The sequence below is a fragment of the Crocodylus siamensis genome, chromosome 4 (genome assembly GCF_052110815.1).
Source record: "Crocodylus siamensis isolate JL-2025a chromosome 4, ASM5211081v1, whole genome shotgun sequence".
NCBI lineage: Eukaryota > Metazoa > Chordata > Crocodylia > Crocodylidae > Crocodylus > Crocodylus siamensis.
The window spans coordinates 194,439,718-194,461,021 of record NC_143398.1 but is presented as its reverse complement, the minus strand read 5'-3'; the positions used below and the strand labels follow the sequence as shown (position 1 = coordinate 194,461,021).

General features: G+C 45.1%; 1 protein-coding gene across 1 annotated transcript in view; it reads right to left on the bottom strand.

Annotated features, from left to right (window-relative positions):
* Positions 1-1,313: 1,313 nt before the first annotated feature.
* Positions 1,314-21,304, bottom strand: part of LOC149867385 (uncharacterized) — a 181,610-nt gene continuing 161,619 nt past the window's right edge. Inside the window, exon 2 of the mRNA XM_090045283.1 lies at positions 1,314-3,769. Within this exon, the coding sequence (XP_089901409.1) occupies positions 3,403-3,769 (367 nt within the window). The 3' untranslated portion in view covers positions 1,314-3,402. The remainder of the gene's footprint in view (positions 3,770-21,304) is intronic.

Here is a 21,304-nt window from a genome sequence, read left to right as displayed (position 1 = left end):
GAAAAACCTTGAGTTTCATTCTAGTCTCTACAGCAGACTGCTCTGCTCTTTAAAATTCCACCTCCCCTCCCACCCTGCTCCATCTACTTGGCCTGTCCCAGTCCTGTTCGCAAAGGACAGCTCCTGCATTGTCTTGAAATTTAGCACCAAAGCATGGAAGCACAAGAGTTTCTAAGGCTAAACAACAGCATAAGTAGAGGTGGGGGAGAGGCACACCTGTGGCCAGGCCAGAATCATCCCCACCCCACTCCCTCCCTCTGTCCCTACAACCTGCACATCCCCACCCCACCCCCAACCCATTCTCCCATGGAGTTTGCCCAAGGCACCAATTTGGCTTGCTTCACTTCAGAGTGTGAAATGTCATTAGACTTTTTAATTAGAACTAAGCAATGAATGGTTTCCATTCAAGAGTGGCTGAATGGATGAGATTTCCCAAAATTTGTCCAGACAACAGAATGGAAAAATGTTTAAGTATTAAAGTTTTGAAAAATAAATCAACTAAAAACAGGTAATGGAAAAAGTTCAGGCAAAGTTAATAATGTTACCAGCTTTGCTTATAGGAAATAATTACCTTTCATCCACTATGTCACCTCAAAATTTGTGTGCACCCTCAAAAGTAAGTTTTTTTGTTTGCTTGTTTTCTATTGCATGAAAGATAATTTCATGGAACATAAAGGTTCATAGAATGAAAAAAATTGCTAAAAACATTGATTACGAAGACTGTATATAGAATAATATAATAGAGTAATATTATTATGTATTATATTCTATATAGTAATAATATTTAAAAGCATAATAAATATAATAAGTAACAAGTTAATTATATTGTCTAATATTTGTGAATATACATTTAATATTTAATATTACTTAACATAATTACAGAAAGCTTCTTGCCGTTTTATAATTATAAATATAGGCTACTTCAACAAAGTGCCATGTACCTGACAAGCTGATATTTATGGACACTAAAAGATCAGTCTAGCATTGGCTTCAACCCTATGTAAGATGTACTAGCCAATTGCCTGTCAAGAAGGCCAGGGGCAGGAGGGGCAGAGCACTGCTGCCACCACCTCCCAGGAGCCGGGGGGGGGGGGGAGGAAGAAAGGAAAGCTTGCCCTGCCATCATCTGTCTCCCTCCACCAGCACCACATGCCACCATTGCCTCCGTCACCACCACACTTACCCCCTGCCCTACTCCTCAGAGGTCACGGAGTGTCTCCATGATGGTGGGGACAGAGCGGGGGGCCTCACCTCCTGCCTCCATCCCTTCCTTCCCTGCCATCATGGTGGCACTCTGAACCTTGATTTGTTGTTTCACTAAGCAATCAAAGTGCTCCATGAGCGTTACGGACAGACAGACGGACTAAGCCCTTGATTATACAATAGTGGAGATGCTATTTTTATATAGATTTCTTAATGCTGTGACATTTTTAATTAAATAGTTTGTGTTTTTATACAATCTAGTTGCTTACCATTAGATATTTGATATATTTTAAGTATTCTTTATTATTTATTTAAACCCAGGCACTTCTTAAAAGGCATTCCAATATAAAACGAGCTGAGAGTCAAACAGTTAAATAAGCAGCAGCCACAATCCATTCCAGGAAAAACTCACTGAACTCTATGACCAAATCCATTTTGGTTCCCTCCAAATCAAAAGAAAGACCATTCACTCAAAATACTCAGTAATTTAAAAAGGCAGTTCTTTTCTTATGTGCAGATAGAGAAATCTTGCAGTAAACAAGTAATTACATGGAAAAAAGGCTATAAATTAATTTAATAATATTGAAATATGTTAATATTATTGCAGAACAAATATGTTATTCTTGCAGAAAAAATTAAAGATTCATAATACAGCTCATTAGGTCTTATCTATAAAATCATTCCATTATTCAGTTAGCAAATCTCATGATTAACATGGGTAAAATCTTGGTTCCATTGAAGTCAATCAAAGAGGGTTTTGCTACTTCAATGGAAGTACAAATTTACCCTATATTATTTATTTTTCTGGGGCCTTGGAAACACCTAATGTTGATTAATTTGTTTCCCAGTGGGATGAATAAACCTATAAAAGCAAATTTCCCATCTTTAGCAAAATATGGGAAAAATAAAGCTAATTGTACGGACCAGCTGCCAAATCTTTCACATACCTTTTGCCATGTTTTACAACATACTACCTGTAAAAGGATGTGACGCATCCAAATGAAGTTGGGGGGGGAGGGGGGAAGCTGTGATAAAATCTCCATCTTGGATAAAAGCAGCTCTTACTTTCATCTAAATCTTCCTGCTCATGTGACTAGTCTGTTCTTGACACAATGAGGAGCAGGAAAGTATAAGTGTTTTCCAAAAAAGAAAGAAATTCTTTGGATGAGGACTGTCTGGAGAAAGAAACTAAGCAACAGACTTTGTTTAGGTGCATGATTTAGAGCAGAGGTGGGAAATTTTGGCTGAAGGGCCACTTTATGAATTTTGGTGAGCTGTTGAAGGCTGCAATGGTAGCCCCACCTCTTGACAGGTACCTCATTCCCTGGTCACCATCTTGGTGTTGCACAAAGGCGGTTCGTTTCCCTAGAGGCAACGCAGAGATCACAGACACACAGACATCAGTCGGCACAAAAGGATGTATTTGTTTGCAAACAAAGGTCAGAGAGTGGAGCTTTGAAGCTCAGATCACCTCTGGCCCCAACTGCATTTGCAAGCGGTTTTTTTTATCTTCTCTCTCCTGGTCACGTGTGCAGACACAGGAGTTCCTGCAACTTACTTCCGTTTCATACAAACATACATGTAACTACATCATCACATACATCGCATGTATAGTATAATTAGCTATTTGAGTATACGGGGCGGAGAGGTAAATATGCAACAGCTCATTAAGCATGCTCAATGCTACAAGAGTTCAAAAGTTTATACCCCAAGGCCATGCAGTTAAATTCCAGTCTCTGTAATCAGTATGAGAAAGTCTAAGGAGGATGGGGGAGAGGAGCCTTGGACAGTATTTCTTTCTTATCAGGAGCAAGATGCAAGCTGTGCATTTCTAACAATATTCCCCCCTCAAGATGCTTTCTGCTTCCCATTCTTGGCTAGTACTCTTAACATCCGCCTTACTACTCACTAGCCACTTCGGGGCTAAAGGAAAGTCTTTCAAGGCCACCATCCTCTGCCCCCCTGGAGTTTTCCACAGGCCCAGCAGTTGGTGAGATTGAAGGTACCTGCAATTCTTTCCATCGTGTCAACATACAAATTTGCTACTGGGGGAGCAATTGAGGGAAATGGGGATATAGGGTGGTGGCTAGGGCTGCTCAATCCTGCCTCTTTTACTACATAGATAACAACAAGGCATATTAAGACTCCCGCCATATCCTCCCTCTCTTGAGATTGAATACAGTCTAAACTCTTCCTTTGTTACTTCCTCATCTGGTTTTTTGAACTCTGATTAAGCCGTCTTAGGCGCACTTGGAGATCACTAGTAGGTTCACAGCTCCACCTGCTGGCTTCTTGTTCCGAAGACGGCTCAGCCTCCGGAGTGAGCTCGTCCTGGGAGCTGGTGTCCTCTGACGCTCGTGGATGTCGTTTCACACGGGTACGGTGTATCCAACGGTCATGGCCGGCAATCTTTACAGCGGTGTGGGTTGTTAAAAGTACCTGGAAAGGGCCACTCCACCTCTCAGTCAAAGGTTCCTTCTTCCACTGCTGCACCAAGACCCAGTCTCCCGGGCAGAAGTCATGTACCGGAACGTCTAAAGGCAGACGTTGAAAGGAGGCTGCATACCTGTGAAGAGAAGATGAGACAGACTGCAAAGCAATAACGTACATGTGAAGCTCGCTATTACCTAATTCAAAAGTTACATTTTCTAGCATCCCAGGAGGTAAGACTCAAGGAGGCATGCCAAACATAATTTCATATGGGGTTAATTTAATGCCCCATTGGGGAGTGTTTCAAATGCAAGTAAGAGCTAGCGACAATGCCTGAGGCCACTTAAGGTGTGCTTCAATACAGATCTTGGTGAGTAGAGTTTTTAAGGTCCTATTCATGCGTTCCACTTGTCCTGAACTCTGTGGTCTCCATGGAGTGTGTAGTTTCCAAGTGATCTTGAGGGCTTGTGCGACTTCTTGAACTACCTTTCCCACAAAGTGTTGTCCTTGATCCGACTCGATGGATTCGGGCAGAGAATACCGGGGAATGATCTCCTGCAACAGATACTTCACTACTGTAGCCGCAGTGGCAGTTCTGCTGGGCCATGCCTCGACCCAACCAGAGAGCTGGTCTACCATGACAAGTAAAAACCTATGTTGTCCGGATCGTGGGAGCTCGGCAAAATCAATATGCCATGCTTGTCCAGGGTATGCTGCCCAGGGTCTACCTCCCATTGGCACAGGAGGTTTCGTTCGAGGGTTTACTTTCTGACATGTGATGCACCTGGTAGCAATACGCTGAGCTTCTACATATAGCCCTGGGGCTACTGCTTGGTGGATCACTAGATCACCCATAGCCAAGCCTCCCATATGGGTACTTGTATGGAGCTGTTGCAGCACCTCCCGAAGCAATGGCCTGGGTATCATGACTTTCCCTCCTGGTACTATCCACCACCCCTGGGAGTTCTTTTCTGCGCGAGCCTCCTGTGCAAATTTATCTTCTTCAGGGGAATACTGCGGGACTAGATCCCAGACGTATGGCTATACGGCATGGGACAAGGCCTGCCTGGATACTTCCTTTGCTTCTCCACTAATAAATGTGGCTTCCTTTGCTGCCGCATCAGCCCTTGCATTTCCAAGTTTATGCTTTTCCTCAGCAGCCTTCCCATGGGCTTGCACATGAATTACTACTACCTCTTTAGGCTGGTGGAGTGCATCTAGTAGCTTGATAATCTGGGGGCCGTTAGCAATTTTATTCTCAGAAGCCATAATGAAACCTCTTTCTTTCCACAATAGTTCATGCGCATGAACCGTAGAAAAAGCATAGCGAGAATCAGTATATACATTAACCCACCGGCCTGTCCCCAACTGTAATGCTCGGGTGAGCGCAGTGAGTTCCGCGGCCTGTGCCAACCATGAGCTCGGCAATGACTCCCTCCATACTACCTTATCCAAGGTTACCACTGCACATCCTGTTCGTCTTTTTCCATCGATGACAGAGCTGGAGCCGTCTACGAAGTATTCAGCATCTGGGTCTTCAACTGGGTCCTCAGCAAGATCAGGCCGCACCTGTGTGGTTTGATTCAGGACTTCAAGGCTGGTTCTGGCAGCAAGGTTGCAGGGTTCAAGGCTGTAGTATGTTTGAAAGTAAGTCCTGGATTAGAGAGCAAAAATATCTCATACCGTGATTGTATGGAGGGGTTGAGAAACTTTCCTCCCTCAGTTCCTAGAATCTGGGGAACTCCATGTGGGGTGTGTATTTCCATGTCCACACCCATGACTATCTTCTGGGCTTCTTCGACAACCACTGCTGTGGCTGCCACAGCCCGAAGACAGGCTGGCCACCCGAGCACAACTGGATCTAGAACTTTTGAGTAATATCCCACGGGTCTCCAAGTTGGGCCTGATGGTTGTGTCAGCACCCCTGATGCAACCCCTCGATTCCCATGAACATACAGTCGATATGGCTTTTTATCATTTGGGATGGCCAGGGCAGGGGGCTGGGTTAATGCTGCCTTAAGCAGATCAAAGGCGTGCTGCATTTCTTTAGTCCACTTCCATTCAGTGAGACTCTCCTTAGTCAGGGAGTCATACAGTGGTCTAGCCTTTCCATCATAATCTGGTATCCATAGTCGACAGAACCCAGTTAGCCCTAGGAATGCCCGCAGCTCCTTGGGTGACTTAGGTGAGGCTAGACCTTGGATTGCCTGTATGCGGTCCGCACCCAGGGCTCTGACTCCCTTTGAGAGCTTATATCCCAGAAATGTAACTTGAGGCTGACATATTTGGGCTTTTTCTCTAGAGACCTTATATCCTTTTTCCCCTAGAGTGTTTAGCAGTGATCTGGTGGCTTCCTCGCAGAGTTGCAAATTTGGGCTTGCAACCAGCAGGTCATCCACATACTGGAGGAGAGTCACTGCGGGGTGTGATCCCTTCCACTCCTCCAAGTCCTTCTGAAGGGCAAGTCCGAAAATATGGGGGGCTGCTATGAATCCTTGTGGGAGAACTGTCCACGTGAGCTGGGCTTTATGGAAAGTATCTGGGTCCTCCCATTCAAAAGCAAACAATTTTTGACTCTCTTGGTGAAGGGGAATGGAGAAGAAAGCATCTTTCAAATCTAGCACTGAAACTATTTCAGCTTCCCCCGGTACTTGTGTTAAAATTGTGTGTGGGTTCGGGACTACAGGGTGGTCTGAAAGAACCTTCTTATTTACTGCTCGCAGGTCTTGGACCAGTCTATATGACACCCCATCTGCCTTCGGCACTCCAAGAATGGGGGTATTATATGGTGAGGACCCTTCCACTAGCCATCCGTACTTCTTGTATTTCTCTATTAACGGCTTGAGTCCAACCATGGCCGCTCGGCTGAGTGGATACTGCTTTACCCAAACGGGCCCCTCCCCATCCTTGAGTATGATCCTTACCGGGGAGACCGACTTAGCTCACGCAGTGGTTCCATCAGCCCATACCGAAGGGTCTACTCCAGTCATGTGATCTTCAGAACTTACTACAGGGCGTCGGTCCTCCAGGAGAGCCATCTGATAGTTCAAGCTCTGCTTGACAGGTAACTGGACCAACATCTGATCGTCTCTGAAAAATATCTCAGCTTGCAGTTTTGTGAGTAGGTCTCGCCCAAGTAATGCAACCGGGCAACTCGGAGAATATACAAAGGAGTGTTCAAGCAAATGGTCCCCCACTTTGGTGAGGAGTGGCTTACAAATGGGGAGTCAGGATTGCGTTCCCTCAATCCCTTCCACAAGAACATGCTGTTCACTAGTTCCTGCACAGGGGGGTTTTCTGGAATCATTGAAAATGTAGCCCCAGTATCAACCAAGGCTTCAAAGTCTCTGCCACCAACCCCAATAGTTAGCATGGGATCTTCTCGGGCTCCAACCCAAAGGGTAGTGGTCTTAGATCCCTGTCCCCTTCATTCTGTGTCCTCACCCTTTTCCTCTGCCCGCATGAGGTGACCCCTTCGTTCACCCTCTCTCTTCTCCTTCAACTTTGGGCATTCCCTCTTCCAGTGTCCTTTCTCCCTGCAGTAAGCACAAACGTCTGCTCCCACTCTTCCTCCTTTCCCTTTCTGCATCCCAGCCTTTCCAGGGTTACCTCCAGTTATAGCAGCTGCCAGCGCTGCCATCTGTCGCTGAGCCTTTTTATCCTCCTTGCGCTCCTACGCTTGCTCATGATTCCCATATACCTTATATGCAATTTCCACCAGCTCTGAAATCGGTTTCCCGGGACCTCCCTCAGTTTTCTGTAGCTTCCTATGAATATCAGCAGCGGATTGACCAATAAACATAAGATCTACCATGTGTTGATTATCTGGGGCTTCTGGATCTAGGTCCGAAAACCTGCGGAACGCCTCGTACAGCCTCCCAAGGAAGGCTGAGGGATCCTCTTCTTTTCCCTGTCTCACTTCATACAACTTAGACAGATTAGTAACCCGAGGCACTGCCTTCCCCATTGCTTCCACTATAATCCCCAGATACCGTGCACTCAGCTCTCTTCCTGCTGCGGTATGATTATCCCATCCCGGTTTCTCAACAGGGCAGGTATCACGCAAGGTACTACCGGCAGCTCCCTCCGCTTCTACCCTGGCTGCTGCAATGCGCTCTGCCATCCCCAATACTGATCTCCTCTCCTCAGGGGTCAGGAGGGTTTGGAGCATCATCTGGACATCAGCCCAAGTGGGTCGATGGGTTTGCCCAATGGATCGAAACAAATCCCTCATCTTTTCAGGGTCTTCACGAAAAAAGGGGCTCTGATTCTTCCAATTGAATAAATCTGAAGTACTAAATGGGGTGTAGACAAAAGTTGCATCGCCCCTCTCTCCGATAAACTCTCGCATTGGGCAGTTCAGCACCAGCCATGATTCTACAGTTTTGCGCAAATTATAGCCCTTATTCCCTGATTCAGATGGGGCACTTGGCTGAGGCACTTGCTCTGAATCATTAGGTATAATTTGATACGCCGGTGGTGGTTTCCCTGAGGGAGGGAGCGGTGGTGCAGAAGGACTGGGTCCTGAGGAGGTGTCTGATTCATCCTCGCTACCCGTCAGAGAACGAACCTGATACTTGGCCAATTCAGGATCCCCCCCGCCACCATTAGATTCAGGGAGTACAGGCGGTCCTCCTCGGGTCTTTCCTTTAACAACCATCACATGAGACTTTACTAAGCATTTCTTAATCCAAGGTGGCTTATCTTGGACCACTCCTAACCAACAGTCTATGTAAGGGAACTAATCTCAGTGTCCATTCTGCATAATTATTTCATGGATAGCCATCACTTCTTTTACTACAAAGGATCCTTTCGGGGTCCAGTGGACCCCGAATGTTGGCCAATCAAGTTGACAAAACTTAATTAAATCATCCTTTTTCATCTTCACCCCATAATCTGCCTGCTTTGTAAATTTGCTAGAGTTCCGTAAAACACAACCCAAAGGAGTAGCTGAGCTTTCTACACGGGAGCTACCCACACCCATTTTAATGCCCACAAGAGTGTGCCCAACGCACACCAAATACCAGAAAGCGCTCACTAAAGGATCCGAGCCAGAACCGTCCACCAAAGTGCGTCTAACGCACACCAAATACCGGGCCAAAAGAATCCCCGGAACAAAACCAAATCGAACAAGTCTTTTTGTCCCCGGATCCAGAAACCAAATTGGGCAAGGGGATTCGTATACTCACTCAAGTATCCTAGAGATCTCGATCAGAATGCCGGAATGTGTGTCTGGCATCCTCAGAAACCAAGAATTTTGCACGGGTAGCCTTTAACCTCCCGGGTACCCCGACTCACGTCTCAAACCCCCTGGGCGCACCCAAAAGGCAGCTCGGTGCGCACTCCCCGTGGTGGCAGGGACGATCTTGTCACTGGGTCCCGGGGTGGTCCAAGGAGCTCCTGCCTGACTCGCCAAATTGTTGCACAAAGGCGGTTCATTTCCCTGGAGGCAATGCAGAGATCACAGACACACAGACATCAGTCGGCACAAAAGGATGTATTTGTTTGCAAACAAAGGTCAGAGAGTGGAGCTTTGAAGCTCAGATCACCTCTGGCCCCAGTTGCATTTGCAAGCGGTTTTTTATCTTCTCTCTCCTGGGCACGTGTGCAGACACAGGAGTTCCTGCAGCTTACTTCCATTTCATACAAACATACATGTAACTACATCATCACATACATCACATGTATAGTATAATTAGCTATTTGAGTATACGGGGCGGAGAGGTAAATATGCAACAGCTCATTAAGCATGCTCAATGCTACAAGAGTTCAAAAGTTTATACCCCAAGGCCATGCAGTTAAATTCCAGTCTCTGTAATCAGTATGAGAAAGTCTAAGGAGGATGGGGGAGAGGAGCCTTGGACAGTATTTCTTTCTTATCAGGAGCAAGATGCAAGCTGTGCATTTCTAATATTGGGACCAGAAATCCTGCCCCCTAACCTCTGACCTTTGCCACTAGACATCTTTCCCCTTGCCCCCAGAAGCATTCCTTTGCGGGGAGGGGGGTTGCCATCTTGGAACCAGATCATATACAAAAAAACCCCCACCAAATCAAATACTGAAAGTTGAACATCCACTATAAACTTCTTTTTCAAAAAATATTTTTGCCCTTATTTAATGTGCATTTGCATGGTATATATAGAGGCAATTGCATAATAGCTCAAAAATAAAGTCTTACTCTTGTACGTTGTGTGTGGCAGAGTGTGTATGGTGGGGTATGGAGTTTGAGGCAGACTGGCTGTGTGGAGGGAGCAGTATAGGGTACGTTGGGGGAGTATATGTGGGGGGCTAGTGTGACCAGGATGAGGGTACAGGGCTTGAGGAAGAGTGGGAGATTGTGGGGAGCACCTCACATTCCTCCCCATGGTACACAGCGCCTGCCACTGGCAGCACCAGCAGCAGCAGGCCCTCACTGTGCTCATGGCCCATGCAGGTGCATCCACCTAGCAGAACATGGCTCCAACCAGTTTCAGTTGCTGCACATGGCAGCAAGGAGTGGAGCCAGGCCAATCCCACTTCTATCACGTGAGACTCACGTGCAGCCCCCAGGACTCATGCACTACTAGGGGGAAGCACCATGTGATGAAGCGGGCTGCCTTCCGCACTCCCTGCCACCATGTGCACCTCCTGGGACTCTGCCTGGAAGCAGGGCACAGGGTTCCCCACTACTTCTGGTAGAATCCCAGGAGCTATACATGGCAGCAGGGAATGGGATCAGGCGGCTAGCCCCATCACATGAGGCTTCTCCCCAGTGGCTTCCTCCCCATGACTCCCGAGAGCTGCATGTGAACCCCACACAACTAAGGTGGGCCAGCCTGGCTCTGCTCTTTGCCACCATGTGCAGTTCCTGGAACTGGCAGGAGCTGCACACTTCCAGGTGGTTGCACCTGCATAGGCCACAAGAGCCCTGAGGGCCCACCTGGTGCTGCTGCCACCAGTGACAGGGGGTGTGCACCATGGTGGGGGATGTGTGGGGAAGTACCCCCACCTCCCCACCTTTCCTCACATACCCACACCCTGCCCACTGAAGCTCCATGCTCCTGCTGCCCCACTAGGCATAGTCCCTTGGCTCCACACTCCCATCTGCCTCAGCCCCATGCTTTGCACTCCCACCCAGCTGCAGCTCCCCTACCTGCTGCCTGGAGCAAGTGCTGCAGCATGGACACAAGGATCCACAAGGATTCCCTGGAGGCCAGGGAATCTCAGCAGGTCCCCCAGTGGCTGTAGCAATGGCACCAGTGGCCCTGCCTAGAAGCTGCATGTGCTAGCCAGAGCCAGGACCCTCCCACACATGAGGTTGAAAGCAAAGCAAATTGGGCTGGATGGGATACAATTAATTGGCAGGCACCCACAGGCTGGATGAAAGAGTTTGGTGGGCCGGATCCAGCCTTCAGGCCATATTTTGCCCACCCCTGACTTAAAAGTAATTGAAATAATTGGTAACAGTCTGCTAGAGAGGTCAATGAGAAAACACAAGGGTCTAATCAAGAAGGCATTTGAGCAAACTTTCTAGCTTTTAAACACTGGAATATGAAGTTGCAACCTTAATAATGAGCAATGAAAAGGAAGACTCATCTAAAAAAAAAAAAAAAGGTCCAAACAAGGTAAGTATAGAATTTCGTAATGCAGTGCCTGCCTCGAGGCAGCAGTTTGTACAGAGGAAAAAACAGTCAGCATGAACAGTACCACTCCACATTGCAGACGTAGACATGCACTGCAGATAAATGCTGCATGCCATAAGATAAACACCTCAGGCCTTGCAACACTACCAAAAACTAATATTGAATGTTAGGAGCCATTAAAAATAAATGCAACTGAATCCAGGTGGTCCTACTGGAACAAATAGCTGAAGAAAAAGCAGAGTATAATAGGCATGGTGCAAGGCTTACACCTCTTGAAAAGATGTAGGATAAATTCCACATATTTTTCAATATGTAAAGCAGCACTGAGGATAGTTGTTATGCATCCTATGCGAGTGCACTGTTTTTTTTTAATAGGATTACAGAGCCAGTAGGTCAGCATAAAATGTAAACCCTGCCGTTTTCAGATTTTGTCATCTACTGAACAAACAAGCCAAATTAAAGCAGTGATCTGGTGAGATTGGCCAAACACAGAGAGAAATTTCCAAAATAAGCTGTAACATGAAGGCCATGTGTGAAAACAAGATTTAAGAGCAGTGCATTAGCATTTTAAGCTTGCCACTTGGCCCCGGTCATCTTATTGACAGTTGTTTTATTACTCACTTGATAAGAAAGCAGCTCTTATATGGTAGGCTAATTAAGACTTTCTTCATTCCCAAATATATTTTGGTAGGTGTTAAAATAAGTTGCTAACAAGAAGCTCAAGGTAACTCAATTTAAGTACCAACAATCTGGGAAAGAATCTTCACAAGTTTCCCCTTTGAATCTAAAGAAAAAAATTACCTCAGAGGAAAAACTTCCTGAAATAAAAATAAATAAATAAATAAACCCTCAAGGACAACTGGGGAAAAAGGGTTTCTTTACATTGGTACCTGCATTCTTAATTTCCTCCCCGGCAGAAAACTAGCGCGACCTTTCCCTAAAGGCAAAAGGCACCAAAACAAGAGAGAAAAACTTAATTATTTTCTGAACCCAGACATAAAAGTAAGACTTTATTAAGACAGAGGCTCTTTTAAAATGATGCTTCTAGGGACAGAAGCTACACAAACTGGTTTAAGTGATCAGAAACTGGTTAAAACCTATAACCAAACTGAAATTCATTGCACATAAACCAGTTTCAAAATGGCCAAAAGGCTGCCCAGCTTTTCCCTCCGGCTCACCACTCAAGCAATGGGAGGTGGGGCCAGACACCAGCCTGGCCAGCTGCCCACACCCCCCACCACTCAAGCAAGGGGAGGGCAGGGGGGGACCAAGCAGACCCTGGCTAGGGTCCCTGCAGGCCAGCGTGCTGATTTAAGCCCCTCCTCAGTCATACTCAGCCGCCTGCTGGGGCCTAGCCATGTCTCCCTGCTTCTCCCCACCACCCCAGCTCAGCTTCCTTCCAGGCTTCTGGCCACTACTAAAAGGGAAGGGAGGGCTCACTTTAATGTTCCTCAGCTTCTAGCCTGAGCCACTGCAGACATGTGGCTGCATTTCCAGAATCAAAAGTAAATGTCTATTCACTTGTTTCTCCATTCAACCTACACAGGTTAGACTAACCTGCAAAGATTGAATCAATTTAGGCTCAGGCTTTCTGAATGTTTGTACTTGGCCCAAATGATGCTCACAAAAGCTACCAAAATCTTTTCTATACCGCACAGAATATTCATGTTTCATTAGCTGTGATGATTTGGTCTTCTTCAGAGGGACAGCTTTATTTGCTAGCTCACATATACAAGTGATTCTTCCCTTTCTGTTTCCGGCTAATTCTTATTATCCATTACAGACTATTTTTTCTCTGGGGTCAGAATGCTATTTGATTCGAGTTTTCCTCACAGTTATTCAAACAAACAGGCTTAGAGATTTTTTTCTCCTTCCGGTTAGTAAACTTGATCCTAATCTTCCCTGGGCAATAAAATCTTGGTCAATACAAATTTCTGTCCCTCTCCTTCGCCTACCATGTATTCAGTTTGACAGTGGAAGGATCGGTCTTCATTAAAAAGTCAGGATACCATGTTTAATTACAGAAGGTTTTAACTTCTGTATGTAATGAAATATGATACAATAAAAGAAAAACAAAAAAGTCATTTTCTTTTAATTATGGAATGCATAAACGACTGAACCATTTAAGTTTCATTTCGTTTAATGAACAGCTTACTTAAATTTCATCTTACAAGTTACTGCTGTCTGTGACTTAAACATCTGAAGCAAGCTATTGGTCAATGAACTCCAAGGGTTCATAAATAAAAGGTCAGTTGTGTGCATTTAACTATGAAATGCCCCTCAATAGATCTAATAATGAAATATTGTTGACTCTACTGTAGAGTCAATAATATAAGGCCATGTCACTAATTTTATTTTTGTCACAGAGGTCCCAGAACATGATCACCGAGTAATTGCCATTCTACCTTAAGGGCTCTCTCGCTCATGTTCCACTATGTCAAGCTGTCATTTTTCTTGTCAGCATGGATATGAATCATTCAGCATTCAAAGGCTTATTAAGAACTGATCAGTTCAAGATTTGGACTCTGACTAGGTTCCCAACTGAATTTTAGATCAAAGAGCAGCAGTCAGAGTGACTTTTTGCTATCTGACCCTGGACAGAAAGTTGTTAGTTCACCTGTCAGATGCTAACTTTAGTATCATCATTTATACTTTTTTCACTTCATAATGAGACTCCTGCAATGATGAACTCTACATGTGGTGACATCTTAAATCTATTTCAGAAACTGGAACTAATGTAGGTAGCTGCAGCTGCTTGCTCCTAAAGCATCTCACCATCAGCAACAGCACTGATCAAGAAGCTGTAATCTGTTTTTACCAACTATAGCCTAAGGTACTGATTTTAACCTGAAGAGTCCTGACAGACAATAGTTTTTACCATTATAAAATCTGTCCTCTGCTTAAGCTAATAATTTCCATTCTCCCTCACCCCATTTGCTGTTACTATGAAGAGCTACAGCTGTTTGAATAAGTGTATTTTTTCAGTAGGAACCACCAAATAAAAAAAGCCCTGTTCAAGAAATTAAGCTGCTATTTAAACAAAAACAGAAAAAAAACTTTCTTTATAATATTTCCTAAACACTTAGACTTTTCCAAAAATTTCCTCCCCTTGTTCAATCAAAAATATAGCCAGATTCCCAAATAGTCTCAGTCCTCCCCCAACTTTATTTTTTAAATAACATTTACCAAAACATGTGCTCCAGCCCTTTAAGAACCTTGCAGCTTCCCTTTCAATCCAGCCTTTAAATTGGGAAAACACTTGACCATCCTTCTTCCCCCCTCCTCACTTCATCCAACCATTCGTGCATTAGCAATAGCATAAGAGCACGGCCAGGCACCCAGGGCATTGGGCAGCTGCTGTTCACTTCTGCCAACACTGCTACCATGTTAACAATCACATGATTGTGGCAAAAGCCAGTGTTGACCCCACCAGCCTAGCTGTCCCCAGGGTAGTTGCCCTTGTTGCCCCTTTCAGTTACACCACTGGGTAACTTTTTTCTATATGGCATTTCTCAGATCTGTCCTTCAATCCCACAGCTAAAATGTTTCCCTGAGTCCTTCTTATTTGCTTTCTTCATTATTGCAACTTTCTTTCCAGCTAGCTTGACAGCCCAGCTGCCAACATTCAATTTGTACAACATTGTCACCAGCACTGCTTTGTTTGACTTTCATTCTAACTAAATATCTCAGCAGGGTCCCTCCTACACCAAGAAATGGCAGCACCACTCTTTTCTTCCAGTAATGCCTCATCTCATCAACTACTCATACAAACATCTCCATGACTTTTCACACCACTCATGTCTGAAATGCCATTCACAGGACTAGTACTGTCTGTACAATTAAGCATCTCTAGAAGGTCATTCTGCCAGGATAACTTTGGGAAAACTCGCAGACTGACTTTGACAGATACAAGGAGTAAATCAGAATTATATTAGATGTCCTATTAAATAAAATATATTTATGAACTCTATGAGCAAGATGCAGCTAGCTATTTTCCTGATCTTTCATTGGCAGTTTTCCCCTTCTTCTACATTTAGGTAGAAAACTGATTGGAACCGGGATTGAACTTACTTTTTACATTTAGAAAGCTACTAGCACATTGGGGTTGCCTCCAGAATTAAATGATACTCTTGGTGAGCAAATGCTGTTGTGTACCAAGACTTACACTGTACTAATATTTTTGAATATGGATAAACTGTGGTAATGTAGATTCTCCATGAGAAAGTGTCTAACAGTATAAAATTTGAAGACATAATGCAGGTTTCATAAAAGCATCCCATTATGCATCTGCCTGATTTTACTTCTTGTTGTGTGTTTTACTATCCACAGGTCTCCAGTTCCAAAGGATAAGCAAAAATAAAATGAAACCATACATGTGACAAAAGGCAGACTTCCTCCAGTTATCAATAAGAGAAGCTTTGATATAGTACAAGCTGTGAAGCAAGATGGGTCCTCTGTGTTTAAACAGTCTTATGTCTGAAGCTTCATTGAGATTCTGATTTGCCAGCAGGAAAAACTTGATGGTATTCTTCACCATGGTATCCATTACCCATCTTAAAATATGTTGCAGTATATTCCTTGGGAAAATGAGGCCTTTTTTGAAATGTTCAGAACATCAAATATCACCTTTGAACAAACTACAGTAATTAAGTTTCCTCCTGATAATTTGGACCCTTTACTGTTGCATGTTTTTCTAAATTAACTGTGACATGAAACAAACAAAGTGGCAATTTCTATTTTTTGTTAGCTGGTCATCTAAGGGAAATTTGTTATTGTGATCTTAACATTGTATTATGCTACACCTCTGTCCAGCAATCAGTATTTCCACTGGCAACAGCAATACATTCTGCTATGGTATGACAAGCTGTCATGTTTTTGCCTCTATAACTGAAAGCACATCTATATGAAAGCACCGTTGTACAAGAAAAACTGAAACACAATGTGGAGTCCACTATCTCCAACTATTTGCAAAATACTTGACAATTTGAGGAGTGCATCTATTTAGGGTTTTTTAACGGGTAATATGTTTATACTCCACCTCCCACACACACACAATTTCAGGTCAACAGTAAAATTAGGGTTGCATTTTTAATCACAGGGTAGTAAGGTAACAAATATACAAAGCTAGATATGGCCAGCTCAAGAAAAGAGAGCTTTCTTGGAGAGTGAAAATTCATAATATTAATCTTGGCTAGAGATAAGAATTTATTATCAAGTCGTTGAAGAAAAAACAAGAGAGGCCATGACTTCAGAACTAGGGAGCTCTTTCCAATACAACCTCAATTTTGACACCAGTTTCCAGTGCCACAGCAAGAAAGTTTGGTGTCTGGGGCAAGCCCTGTGGCAGCTCACCCTCACCCTGTCCACAAATCCAGGGGGCACAACCCCCCCCTCCCCCGCTTGCCCAGGAGTGCACCTAATGATGGAAGCTGCCCTCCCCCCATCCCAGTGCCCCCCCAAATGAGTAGCTCATGAGTCCTTCTTATGCCCCACCCTGGCTGGGCTGTGCCTGTTAGTGCCCCTTTTCTTTGGTGCCCAGAGCAATCACCCCAATCACTCCCACTGCTTACTACAGCACTGCCAGTTGCTCAATTTTGTGAAAATATTCCTACCTGAACAAACATTTAAATATAATCTACTGCCCCAGAAGGCTTTGTAAGAGAAAAGGAATGTGCCTAGACTTTGTTTTAATGTTAGTCCAAGCCTTGCCTGAGCTGCATAAATCTACATAAGATGGTGATACAGTTTGATTTATTATGCTACTAAGAAAAATCTCCTTGAACTGATTTTCATGCAAATCATAAACTCTTTCCCCCCAGGCCAGCTCTGGTGAGAAAGCCAGGATCACTGCCCAACTTTTTCAGATCCACTAGATAATGTCAAAGAATCAAGAGCCATCCAACACTTCTCACTAAACCACTTCTTTTCCTGAGCTCTGAACTTTATACATCTTTTGAATCCTTGCAAATCCCTGAAGTTTCCAGGAAAAGTAATAAGCTCTGTGAGTATCATTACAATGGAATCTGCAGCCATCATAAGACACAAAGCTTGAGTTGCACTGAAAGAGCATACAAGGTAGTGACATCTGAAATATCCCATTCATGGTAGTTATAAACTCCTAGGACCAGTGTTATTTAATATCTTCATCAGCAATTTGGACGAGGATGTGGAGAGCACCCTCTCCAAGTTTGCAGATGATACCAAATTATGGGGCGAAGTGAATTCACCAGAGGGCAGGGAGCAGTTACAGGCTGACCTGGACAAGTTAGATTAATGGGCAGAATATAATAGGATGCAATTGAAAGATAAATGTTAGGTACATCAACAGGGGCATCACTAACAGGTCCAGAGAGGTCTCGCTCCCCCTCTATGCTGCACTGGTCAGGCCGCAGCTGGCGTACTGTGTCCAGTTCTGGGTGCCGCACTTCAAGAAGGATGTGGAGAACCTGTAGAGGGTCCAGAGGAGGCCACTCATATGGTTGAGGGCCTCCGTGGCCAGCCCTATGAGGAGAGGCTGAGGGACCTGAATCTCTTCAGTCTCCGCAAGAGGAGACTGAGGGGGGAACTTGTGGCTGCCTACAACCTTATCAGGGGCCAGCAGCAGGGACTCGGGGAAAGTCTATTCACCAGGGCCCCCCTTGGAGTCACCAGGAACAATGGCCACAAGCTGAGGGAGGATAGGTTTAGGTTAGATATTAGGAAGAACTACTTCACTGTAAGGGTGGCCAGAGCCTGGAATAGGCTTCCCAGAGAGGTGGTGCTCTCACCTACCCTGGAAATCTTCAAAGAGGAGACTGGATAGGCACCTGGGTGGGGCCTTATGACCCCTGCCACCCCCAGTGCTCCTTCCTGCCCATGGCAGGGAGTCAGACTAGATGATCTGTCTTGGTCCCTTCCGACTCATTGATTCTACGATACTCCACCTAGGAAGGAGGAATCCCCAGCACACCTACAGTTGGGGGATGTCCTCCTCAGCAACTCAGAGACAGAGAGATCTTGGAGTCATAGTTGACTCCAATATGAACATGGCCTCATTACACTGCTGGCTCAAAGCCAAATTGCACCTTGTCATACATTAGCAGATGCATGACTAACAGATCAAACGAGGTGATGCCCCCCCCTCTATGCAGCATTGGTCAAGCTGCAGTTGGAGTACTGTGTCCAGTTTCAGGCGCCACACTTCAAGAGGGAGACGGAGGATCTGGAGAGGGTTCAGAGGAGGGCCGCTCGCATGATTAGTGGTCTCCGTGAAAGACTGTAAAAGGAGAGGTTGAGATATCTGGATCTCTTTCAGCCTATACAAAAGAAGGCTGGGGGTGACATTGTAGCTGCCTATAAATTTATCAAGGGAGGACAGCAGGGAATTGGGGATGCGCTGTTTACCAGAGAACTCCAGAGAGTAACTAGGAGTAATTGATGCAAACTAGTACAGAGTAGATTTAGGTTAGACACTAGGAAGAAATTGTTTTACAATAAAGGGTGGCCAGAGTCTGGAATGGGCTTCCAAGAGAGGTAGTCCTATCACCTATCTTGGAGGTATTCAAGAGGAGGCTTGACAATCACCTGGCTGGGGTTGTTTGATCTCAGTCCTCTTTGGTGGGGGATGGGGGTTGGACACCCCCTGTCCTCTCGGGGGGGCAGGGGTTGGACACGATGATCCATTGGGTCCCTTTTGACTCTATAATCTATGAGTCATGGCAGTCAGTACCATGATGAGTCACAGATCCAAGATATACCCAGTATATATCCTATTCTTCTGCCTGCAACAGCTAGGTTTTGCACATTATGCTGATATGATACAGCTGGCTCTTAACAAGGCCATCTGTGATCCCAGACTTCAGCTTCACATCCCTACCATAACATTGCTGTCATCATTGTGATGGGCATCTCTGCGTTTGCTACATACGCAAACCCACCCCAGGGCAGAGTAACAAGAAAAATGTATTTTGTTTTGGTTGGGGTTTTGTTTTCGATTTTTTTTTGGGGGGGGGGGGGAGATGTTTATTTTTGCTGTTCTTTAATTTTTATTTAAACTCTTAAAATACTTGTACCCTATATTTAAGGATACAAGGAATGTGTGCCTCCTTGTGCTAACAGGAGCATTACTTGCAAATTAAGGGAAGGGATTCTTCCACTCTGTTCAGCACTGGAAAGGCCTAATCTAGAGTACTGTGTCCATTTTTCAGTCCCGCATTTCATGAGGGGTGTAGTCAGATTGGAAAGCATTCTTCAAGAATGATTATAAGTCTGGAAAGTATGACCTGTGAGGAAAGGTTGAAAGACTATCATTTAGTCTGGAGAAGACTGAGGGCGGATTTGATAACAATCTTCAAGCATCTGAAGGTGAATTAAAGAGAATGAAGATGGGTTTTCTTCTGTGGTCATGGCAGACAGAACCAGGCACAATGGCCTCAAGCTGTAACAGGTGAAATTTAAATATGACATTAGGAGGAACTTTCTGGGTATGAGGGTGGTCAAGCATTGGAACAGACTACCTAAAGAAGTTGTGGAATCTCCTTTCTTGGAAACTGTTGAAGGCAGGTTGGACAAATACTTGACTGAGATGGTTTTGTCGGGGAAGATTCTGCCTTGAGTAGAGGTTGAACTAGATAACCTGGTGACGTCCCTCCCAGCACTACTTTCCTATGATGCTATGCCCCAGAGCTGTCCCTAAAACTTTTCACTCTTCTCCTTAGTTACACAGTCTTTCATCAGTATAATTGTTTTAAGGAACCAGATATTGCTCTCAGGCTACAGCCTTGCAGACTCCATGGCTTTGCTTCCTTTGTCAGAAACAACCTGCCATATGCTATCAAGAGTCATAACACTTCCAGGAGTGCAATAGAATATAATAGAGCTCTGTCCAGGTCCATGACATAATCATTGTCAAAATATATAAGCCCTCTCTGTTGTGTTCTCAATTACATCTCTACCTATTCATGACTAGGTGACCTTTTATGCAGGTAACATCAATTGTCAGCATCAAGTTTGGGGATGCTCCATTAACAGTAGCAATGGAGACACTTTGTCTCTGGGCAACCCTGAACGATATAACCCTCATATATGACCCAAAGGACCCACACACCTTCCACCCCGGATATTGGAACATTCAGACAACCCCAGATCTTGTACGGAGGCAGAAAGGGATCTTGGAGTCATTATCGACTCCAAGATGAACATGGGCCGACAATGCGAGGTCATGGTTGGCAGGGCTAACTGGACCTTGTCGTTCATCCTCAGGTGCATCTCTAGCAGGAACAAGAAGGTGATCCTCCCCCTCTATGCAACACTGGTCAGACCACAGCTGGAGTATTGTGTCCAGTTCTGTGCACCTCACTTCAGGAGGGATGTGGGCAACATTGAGAGGGTCCAGAGGAGGGCCACCCACATGATCCGGGGACAACAGTGCAGACCCTACAATGAGAGACTGCAGGACCTCAACCTGTTCAGCCTTCACAACAGAAGGTTGAGGGGGGACCTGGTGACCATCTATAAACTCACTAGCGGGGACCAGAAGGGTTTGGAAGAGACCTTGTTTCCCCTAGCGCCCCCCTCCCCCCCCCCCCGCATAACAAGGAATAATGGCCACAAGTTGTTGGAGAGTAGGTTTAGATTAGACATCTGTAAGAACTACTTCACAGTCAGGGCGGCTAGGATCTGGAACCAACTTCCAAGGGAAATGGTGCTGGCTCCTACCCTGGGGGTCTTTAAGAGGAGGCTTGATGCCTACCTAGCTGGGATCATTTGAGCCCAGTTTTTTTTTTCTCCTGCCCAGGCAGGGGGTCGGACTTGAAAATCTATAAGGTCCCTTCCGACCCTGCTTCTATGATCTCTTTTTTTGATAGTGTTCAATGTGCTAGCCACTGGTTCTGTAGTTCTTTTTACTGTTGTGGAGTCACTGCATGGCTTGATGTTAGGGTTGTTTTGGACTTCTCGTCTCAGCCTTAACAATATTGAGCCAGGAGAATGCTGAATATAAGGGTAGGCAACCACATCCTTGCCCATGAGCATACCCCAACCTAGCTAGGAGTCACATTAGACAGCTCCCT